Source organism: Ctenopharyngodon idella, chromosome 16, assembly GCF_019924925.1.
Source record: "Ctenopharyngodon idella isolate HZGC_01 chromosome 16, HZGC01, whole genome shotgun sequence".
Lineage (NCBI taxonomy): Eukaryota > Metazoa > Chordata > Actinopteri > Cypriniformes > Xenocyprididae > Ctenopharyngodon > Ctenopharyngodon idella.
In genome coordinates this window covers 20037498-20047284 of record NC_067235.1, presented here as the reverse complement: position 1 = coordinate 20047284, position 9787 = coordinate 20037498, and the positions used below count along the sequence as shown (strand labels likewise).

Sequence of the window (9787 nt, the reverse complement as noted above, 5' to 3'; positions counted from 1 at the left end):
GGTACAATGAATAATAAGCTTGCACTAATCATGGCATGGGATTCTTGAGAGATTAGTTGGGTTGAGTTACAGCTTGGTATGGATTCTTGAAATGCTCCTGAGTGGAAAGCTTTCATTATAATTTGGTGAGGTGATTAGATTACAGTATAACTTGCGCATATGATGCCAGAACATGCAAACACCTACCTAAGTCTTTAAAACTTACGCCATACTTACATATACACTATTTGAACATTTCTTTTTACTAAAACAAAGGAAGAAAACACTAGTTTGTATTAAAACATTTATTGAGAAGAGAGAATACATACTGACAAATAGTAGGTTTCAAGACATATGAAATGAACAATTTATTTGCAAATTATACAACCCATACAAAACAGTTTGTGTATGACATGTATCCAAAACATATCAGTACAAGAAAAAGATAAATAAACAATGCTAAAACCCTACACTTTTGGCAAAGTGCTGTATTATTCCAGTAAACTAAAAATCAACCAAAGCATAGTCTAAAACTTAGCAATGCCACAGAAAATATTCTTCACACATTAAACACAGAAAACGTTTGCTACATTTCGTGTAAAAAGTTGACAGAGCAAGTGGCTCACAGAGACAAGGTATTCCTCTGTGCATAGTAAAATTACATTTGTTTGTGTCCCTTTGGACAAATTTCAAGTTCTTCACGGATGCATTGTCATACTGTTCACCTGGAAGGCACATGATCCCCAAATGCAATTCAAGGCAAAATGAAATCCCTGTTTTGAATACCAAAAAAATCAGGCATCTACTGACATAGGGAAAGAGGGCCTCTCCAGTATTACTCAAGGAATATGAAGAGAACCTAACGTCCCTTGCTTTCCCTTCGTCCACAAAAATTAAAAGAAAAATGTCAGAAAATGCAATATACTGCTCAGCGCAGACTGCAGCAAGCAAAAGAAAAGAAGAGAAGCTGTAGTTGTTTTCCTTGAGTTGCTCATGCATATAATATGCATTCGGCTGAATGTCAGAGTTAATGAATTCAGTTTCATTCATTTAGGGGAGACATTTACCTTGGCAGTGTGACCGGAAATTTACAACACCAGGTCTCGCGTGATAAAGGAATAAAGAGTAACAAACATAACCTACGAAGAATTTTTAGTTTTTGCTACTTTAAATATGCCGCTCAGCAATATACAATGTGTAACTAGTCAAATAAAACATGAAAAAGGCATATAACACAAAAAGTCACTACATTGATAAAACTAAAAAAACCAAAGAAAGATTAAAATGCTAACAGTTTCACTCCGTCGTCAAAGTTTTTAACAGTCAATTAAGAGAAAGAGTTTGTTTCACAGTCCTCGGAGGAGCAAGCATTTTGCTTTCATTCAAAGTGTGAGATGCACGTTATGTTAAAGATTTACATCAATTACAAATATTTCCACAAGGTAACATACACGTCGACAAAGTTAGAGGTTCTCCAGTATGTACAAAGACAGTTTACCATCTGCAAGTAATATGCATTCTTAGCAAAGAGCGAAGGTGAACAGTGATGACCCTGAGACATGTACTGCAGATATAGAGCAAACATGAAAAATAACATTACAACACTTTTTTTTGTTGGTTTTCTCACCTGTTGGAAAATTAGCACTACACAGTCATACATCAAATCAGTCACTAAAAATAGGAAAAAAACTACTTACATACATATCTACGCAGATAACACACATTCTTATCAACTTCATACTGATATGTAATATATATTCAATATTTTTTTCTTTTGAAAATATTTTGGAAGTTTTTTAAATATATTTTATATATTTTGAAATTTACTATGGAAACAAGGCTTTTAGTGATAATAAACCCAGTATACTTTTTTAAAGAGAAAAAAAAACAAAGAGGAAGAAAGCACTGATCTACAGAGTCACAGGCAGGTTCCTTCCTAACCAGAAAAGTGCTGCTGATGATTTCATCACTGATGTGATTGAACTTAGTATGGCTTCAAAAAAGCAAAGAAAGCGTCAAGCTGCCTACTCATGATGCCTACAACATCATGCTCACTAGAACAAAACACTTGGTTATTCAACCTTCATGACATATAACATAAGACCGAACATAACAGATGGAGCTTATATAGGAAACACGTGACATGATGCAGACACATTCAGGTCGAGCGGAACCTGCCGTGAAGTAAAGTGACCTATGGCATTGATTCTAAAGGACTCCGTTCCTTCTGGCGAAAGACTAATTCTCCCAGTGTGGAGGGGGCGGCTTGCAGGGGAGGACGGGGGAGTGCAGTGGGAACCGTCTCAGTAGTTGTACTGCCTCTGTCCCGGCTGGTGAACGTAGCCTCCGGTGGCTTTGGCCTGTCTGGCTCCGCCTTCGCGCAGCAGGTTGAGGCGGCGAAGGGCGTTGCGAGACAGCTGCTGGCGCTCCACGTTGTCACGGATGCGCTGAGCCAGGCGGACGTTCTTGGTCTGCTCCAGAAAGCCTGCGTGAGCAGCGACCAGAGCGGCTGCGTAGCAGCCGGAAGCGTGACTTGGCCGACGCTGAACTTCAGATCTACAAAGACAAACAGAATCTGTCAGATTTTAATATAATATTATAATGTTATATAACACTCTGAATCTGCCCTTTACCTTAAAATCGATGGCTCACGGGTGCTGTCCTTGGCTGGTCGTTGACGAGGGCTGTGAACGGCGTACACGGACATGCTGGGGTGCTCGATCAGCAGGTTCTCCAGGGGACTGGTCTCTAGCAGGACCGGCGCTCTGCCTCCAGCCATGAAACACGGCGGAGGGGTGATGAACCAGCTCTCTTCTAGCCCACATGTCGCCTCTAGACGCAAGAAGCTGCTGTCCTCTGCGTCGGTGTCTGCCGCCGAATCCAGAGAGGAGCAGGAGGAGCAGCGCACAGGAGAGTCCAGGGGAGCGACGTTTTCAGAGCACACATCCACCAGATCATCTCCACACGCACCGGAACAGGCCTTCGCTACAGGAACAGAGAGGACGTTACTACAGTGAAATTATTATTTGAATTAAACTTCAGTGTTCACAACATTAAAGTCGGCATGAAATGGAAATTACAATCATCTTTTCTTCCCTATTGTGAAGTATTTCTGAGTGAAACAGCTTCTCAAATTAGAAAAATCTAGGGCAGGACTTAATTTTGTCTATTGGGAATTGATTGGAGTATTAGATCATTGTCATTTGTTAATTGCTGGAAAACCCCAGGTGAGTGATTTTAAAAAACTAATAATGTGCATGGATAAATTATTTATAACTTACACTGCAATATTCCATAAAATGTTAATGAAACCTTAAATCACTTGGCTTGTTCAGGAGAAATGTGCTATTAAAGGGTTAGTTTACCCCAAAATGAAAATTCTGTCATTAATTACTCACTCTCATGTCGTTCTAAACCTATAAGACTTTCGTTCATCTTCGGAACACAAATGAAGAACTTTCTGATGAAATCTGAAAGATGTCTGTCTATCCACTGACTGCCTTTGCAACAACCACTTTGACTCTTCAAAAAGTTCATAAAGAGATGGTAAAATTAATCCATATAAATCGAGCAGTTTAGTCCAGATTTTCTGAAGAGACTCGATCGCTTTTTATGATAAATAGATTTATTTTAGGCATTTATTCACATGTAAACATTGATCAGCGAACATAAGCAGAAGCTCAACCACCTGAATGAGGCACAAAAACAAACCCCTTTCCGGAAGCTCAAACATGCTGCGTAACACACAAGAATGAACCTCACTGGTTACGCAGCACGTTTGAGCAAACGTGGACGTTTGAGTTTGTTTATATATGAGTAAAAGCCTGGATTAAATCAAAAAGTGGCCGTTGCAAAGGCAGTCAATGGACAGACAGAAATATCTCAGATTTCATCAAAAAGATCTTCTTTTGTGTTCCGAAGATGAACGAAAGTCTTATGAGTTTGGAACGACGTGAGGCTAAGTAATTAATGACAGAATTTTCATTTTGGGGTGAACTAACCCTTTAATTTTGGAAGCAATCTGAAATGAAGGAGTACTATATATAGTACTATATATGTGAACAGTAAGAGGCTGCCTAGAATAACCTAGCAAGCACCTATCAACATACTAACAACCATACAAATCATCTTAGCAACGACTACGAAAAAAAATCCAAAAGAAAAAAAAAAAAACACATTTTTTTAATATATCAAACTTGTGAAGTTGTATAAATAAAATAAAATAAAATAGAACCATAATTCAGCACTGGTTTATATTGAAAACATCTAAACTCAGTGGAAACGTTTGAGATATCTAATTAAAATCAAAGTGTCACTGGTTCTATGGAAAACAAGTCATGTGTTTAGACAGAAACCAAGAGAGTCAATATTTTTGCCCACACTTAATTTCTATTTGTCTTTGTGGCTCCTGGCAGGTAACCAAAACTGGTGTAAACAGCTGGCTTTTGGGCAGAGCCTCTGAAGCGCTACACTTTCAGCGGCCTCTAGATGGCAGTATGACTGAACAATCCGTCACTCCCTTACTTGGACTGACCAAACACTGCGGAAACTTGACAGCTATCACATGCAGCTCGTGTGACAGATTAAAAAAAAACAGTGATATCAACTCATATATTTACACTAAATGTAACAAGACCAACTAGACACTAGAAAGTCCCACACCCACAGCATTGATGTTATAGTACACAACAGAACTTCCCTTGCACAGAGCCACACCTTGTTTATCTGTAGACTTGCAGCATCCTGCCAGATGACTGAACATTTTCTCATCTCAGCTGGTTAGAAAGCTCTTAACCTTCTTACAGCACTCTTCAATGTCCCTGAGAAGCCAGTTAACCTTTAATCCTCTCACCATGATGGGAAAGTACTCACTTAAAGATATTTCCATCAAGCTATATTGATATGAAACAAGAGATATGTTTTTAATCTCCAGTCCCCTCCCGTCTACCTCAGCCTTCAGGCAATGACTGATGTTTGTAATCATTCCGTGTTCAAGGCCTATTCTCGTTATGTGCATAAACGGCAACTTAATCGGTCCTATTTTTATCGCAGACCCCACCTAGACACTTTTGTCTGACAAGCTAAAAGCGTTGTTGCCCATAAACATGTCTGTCTCCTCCTGTCCTAAAAGAGGTGAAGTGGGCCAACCAGATTGCCTTGCACCTGAAATATTCACACACACACACAATATGAGAAGGCCTGTATTTGGGCAGGAAACTTATGAGGGGCATCATGTTAATGAGGGCAAAGCGTCTGTGCCAGGTTTTACAGAATCTGTAATATGGCTCCAGCCGACCATGTCATCAGTATCAACTGAGGTGAGTTAAGGTCATATCATACATAAGAGGAGTTTGCAAGCTCAATCTGCGGAAAATATGCAGTATTCTGTTGAATGCATTTAAAAGTCAATGCAAATTCTAGTTTGCAATCGTTTTTATATCTCTAATGTGAAATATTTTAGAGTAAAACAGGATATTCTATGTGAAAAATGTAGAGCGAGAATTTGGGAACTTTGTTCTATGCATCGGTTGTTGATTCGATTTTGAGATGTGGGCATTCCACTCAAAAAAATGGAGGCAATGTGCACTTGTGGGGACGGCATTTAAGTAGACTAAATAATTAGAGAGGTACTACATACATCAGCAAAGAGAGGTCTGTCGTTTTCACCAGAAGATCCAGCTGAGACATTTTAATGAATCATTTACAATTAGATCAATAACATGCATTTTCATTTCATGCCAGCTTTAACATTATCCCATGGACTGTACGGCCTAAGTGACGTAAGCAGAAAAAGAAATGTAGAAGAAAAGCAAGTACATTTTTATTAAAGATTCTGAAGACATTTTGCATCACGAACATGCATTAAAAAAGTAAAAGGATTTAATTTTATTTTCATGTTTACTTGAAACGTGTTAAACGAAACTGAGACTCTTAATGCAAACTAAGCCTGTTCATATCTGCGTTCAAGAAGAACACAAGGTCCATATTTCACTTTGCTGATCAAAAACAGGAAATGCAAGAAAGATCTCTCACCTAGATAATCAACCAGAATCCACTCATCGTCCTCCTCCTTCTCGTTGAAGTCTGGATCCACAGGACATCCACTGCCCTCCTCCAGGGAGTCTCCAAACAAGATGCTGGTGAACCTCTGGAACATGTTTTTGTCCCGGGCAGAGGCGTGAGGCTGGACAGTCCTGCTGGGAGTGGGTGAGGGCTGGGCTCTTTGGTCATCAGCTGCGGGAGCCGCTCACTGAGATCTTGGTAAAGGTGCTGAAGTGCATTAGTTACTCCTTCTCAGCTGAGGAACACCTGATGAAGTTCAGCCATTGCTCTTGTTGATAGTGCAAAAACAGGCCCTGGAGGACAAGCGAGAAGACAACATTGTTGTTCACAACACAAACTGACCAGCCTTCAAGTACACAACATTTCCTGGTGATGAACAGGTCATGTTCTGTTGCGATTAGCCATAAATTACAGGTACGCTAATAAAAGACAGACAGATATTCCCGAGAACAGAGCAGCCAAAACAAAACAGTCTAAAGTGTCACTGCTGTCACAGATACTGCCTGCCCTCTTCACACGAAGCTGATGCCTATGAAAACTGATCTTTGTACAGTTACACCCAGCCTCGTTCAGGACTGTGACTCATGAGGGTACCCTTATACGTTGTTTTGCTTGCAACAACAAAGAGGGACATCTGTGAAGTGAAGGACTACAAGCTGTTCTTCACCCCACAGCATTATTGAGACAAGACAACCAATTCATACTCCCTTCCACCTGCTCATATAGTCATGGCAGCAGTCTTTGTTTGTGTGATTAGGGGGGTGGGGGGCTACTATGGGGTCACATACATATAATAAGCACCCTTCAGAACCCCTAAAAAGAGGATTATAGACTGACAAGCAGCGATAAGCAGTACTGCGATGGCTTTGTGATGGCTGTATGGCTCAGAGCCAGAGGTTACTCTTCCATAGCTCAGGAGATGTAATTGTATAAAAATGTAATTGTATAAATATAACTGGGCACTCCATTTTGTATCATCTTGTTTTTTGTTTTTTTTCCCCCATTATTTAGGACATTATTACTATATATATTATATATATATATATATATATACACACACACACACACACACATTTTCCAAAGCCAAGAGACTCAAGCAAAAGTCTTAATTTGCTGCCCATTTAATCTCATGTCTATGTCATCCATGCAAAGATGATGTACAGACTAAAAAAAAAAACAAAAAAAAACCCCCACATCAGATCTGTCCTAATGTGTACAGATCATACAGCCCACTACAAGAAAAAGAAAGTCTGTAGAAAGGCTATTGATTCTACGTCTATTAAAAACAAAGCAAAAAAAATGGAAGTGCAATAATAGTGCACATTAAACTGCACTTGTTGCTTATGCCAATAAAATGACAATGGTCCCATATAGGCTGAAAATAAAAATGAAATTAAAGCAGAATATACTGAAACTACACTCCCTTCTGCAAAACCATCTTAAACTAAGGATGCTCCGATCCGCCTTTTTCGCTTCCGATACTGATTCCGATGCCGATACTGATCCGATATTCAAATAATAATAATAAAAAAAAGTGCTGAATTACCTAATAAACTGTATGCCTCACTGTGTGAAATAGACTGGGATCATTCTTTTGTGCAAGGCATCAGGCTTGACTTAAAACATTACTTTCCTAACTTTGTAAAACAAAATGATTGTGCATCAGAGCAACTACTGTAAATAAACCAATAGCTTCACTAGCTTGGTAGACATTCAAAATAATGATAGATAGGACAGAACAAAAAAGGCTATTAACAATACTTCATTGCACAAAAGTATGATATGATATGATATGATATCATATGATATGATATGATATGATATGATAATATGAACGGCTCCCATACAGAGCGGCACAAAGCGCTTATGCGCATCCCGTGTGCAGAATGATGCGCTTGAAGCAACATGGCATCACAGAGCGCAGCAGCAGCGCTCCGCATTGAAAAGTTCAAAGCACAAAGAGAAGATACATTGATGCGTATTGTATTACCGGTATCTTTGTCTACAGATGAAGTATAATAATAGAAACACTGAATCATCTTGGAGAGAGTTTCATTGTGTTGACTATCGCAACCGAACGCGACACGCAGTTTGAATGCTGAATTGAGAATGACTGACAGCCACAGCGGAAGGAGGCATTTACGTGAACTTTAATTTAACGAATTAAATATTTATCTGTACCTCAAATTAAACTATGGAATGGCTTCAGAACACTTGGAACATAGTGCACGAAAACTTTATGGTGCGTTTTAATGTTTTGTGCCTTTTGTGGGGATTAACAATAACAAAGAATAGTACACGCAGAATTTGGATCGGTCCCGTCCGGCCGATACCCGATCCGGCAAAAATGGCAGTATCGGAGCCGATACCCGATCTGAGTATCGGATCGGCGCATCCCTATCTTAAACCAGGCTAAAACTGGCCTCCCACCCTGGCCAAGATGGTCCTCAGCTGGTTTCCGCACCATATCTGGTGAAAAGTGCACAAAACCCTTCTAAAAAAAAAAAGTCAAAACCAGCAAACCATCTTAGACTGGTTAAGCCTTTTTTTACACCAGCTACTTCAACGTACTATTAGCCTACTACTTAAAGCGGTGATGTATAGTAGATTTTTTGCAGGCCCAAAACTGAACACTGCACATATTTCAATATTCATTCACAGATATTGTTCAAACTAATGGCTGACAATGGCAAATAAATAAATAAATAAAAATCGTAGAACAAAATTCATAAACAACTAATAACTGTATAACTCTTATCTAATCTGATAAAAACGTAAACATGCAGTGGGTAAGCAATTTGCATTGGGAAAGTGAAATTGCAAAGATGCAGAAATATACGAAAGCTGCGTTTTCTTGTCATATATTATGATGGTTTATTGACCCACAAACACAGAGACTGGCCGGGGGAGGGACGAGTGTAACCCTACACCGACCGACTGGGCGGAACGCGAACCCAAACGCTTCAACTGGCTCTGCCGAACAAAGCTTAATCCGTAAAATCCAAACATGCTTACATTGCAGAAACAAACAATGAACATTTGAGATGGCCTGTAGGCTTTGACAGGTTGTGCTGTGCAGAGCATCGATATATTTAAATGCATATTTTTTCTTTTCTTTTTTCTTCTTTTTTTTTACATTTCGTTGTAAAACATCTATTAATAAAAATTTGACGAAACATTCTTAGTATTTTATATGTCCAGAACTTAACCAGAATGTCTCTGTCGATCAACAACAAAGAGGTTTTAACTCACCTGCGGCAAAAAGTAATGTAAACAGGAAGAGGGTTGGCTTCAAGAACAAAAACAGATCACTTCAAGTGGTTGAGGTAGATTATTTGTCGTGGGATATATAAAAATATATAAATACAATTCTTCCTGGAAGAAATTAAAAGTTTCTGGACCCTTTAGTTCGGAGTTTTGCAGTCTGTACTTTCTCGTTTCTCCTCCGAGGTCTCAACTGCTCCCTTTGTTATTGTTGTGGAAAATTAACAGCTGATCGGTCGTTACGTATCTGAGGACGGCCCAAAGGCGGGGCTTGCCAGAACCCTCTCAGCCAATGAATTTGCGCCCCTCACTATGACTGACTGTCACCAACGCACGTGACCCCATCCCGGGAAAGGCAAGACCGGGCAGAGCGCTCCATGTTAAGGAGTGTCACCAAGTAAATGTTGGGTTGTACAAAGAATTTTTGAAAATATGCGTTACATTTTTTTATTATTATCATTTTGAATGGTTCAATATGTAT

General features: G+C 39.4%; 1 protein-coding gene across 1 annotated transcript; it reads right to left on the bottom strand.

The window, feature by feature from the left end:
* Positions 1-269: 269 nt before the first annotated feature.
* On the bottom strand, positions 270-9557 carry tp53inp1 (tumor protein p53 inducible nuclear protein 1). The gene is made up of 4 exons (XM_051865592.1): positions 9295-9557; positions 6013-6335; positions 2613-2964; positions 270-2535 (listed from the first exon to the last, which is right to left on the bottom strand). The coding sequence occupies exons 2-4, from the start codon at positions 6134-6136 to the stop codon at positions 2283-2285; spliced, it is 729 nt and encodes a 242-aa protein (XP_051721552.1). The 5' UTR covers positions 6137-6335; positions 9295-9557; the 3' UTR covers positions 270-2282.
* Between the last annotated feature and the right edge of the window lie 230 nt (positions 9558-9787).

Coding starts and splice junctions, on each gene's coding strand:
- tp53inp1 (XM_051865592.1), bottom strand. CDS start 6,136: ATGTTCCAGAGGTTCACCAGCATCTTGTTTGGAGACTCCCTGGAGGAG. Junction 2,965..6,012: donor GATTCTGGTTGATTATCTAG/GTGAGAGATCTT, acceptor CTGTTCCTGTAG/CGAAGGCCTGTTCCGGTGCG. Junction 2,536..2,612: donor CGTGAGCCATCGATTTTAAG/GTAAAGGGCAGA, acceptor TTGTCTTTGTAG/ATCTGAAGTTCAGCGTCGGC.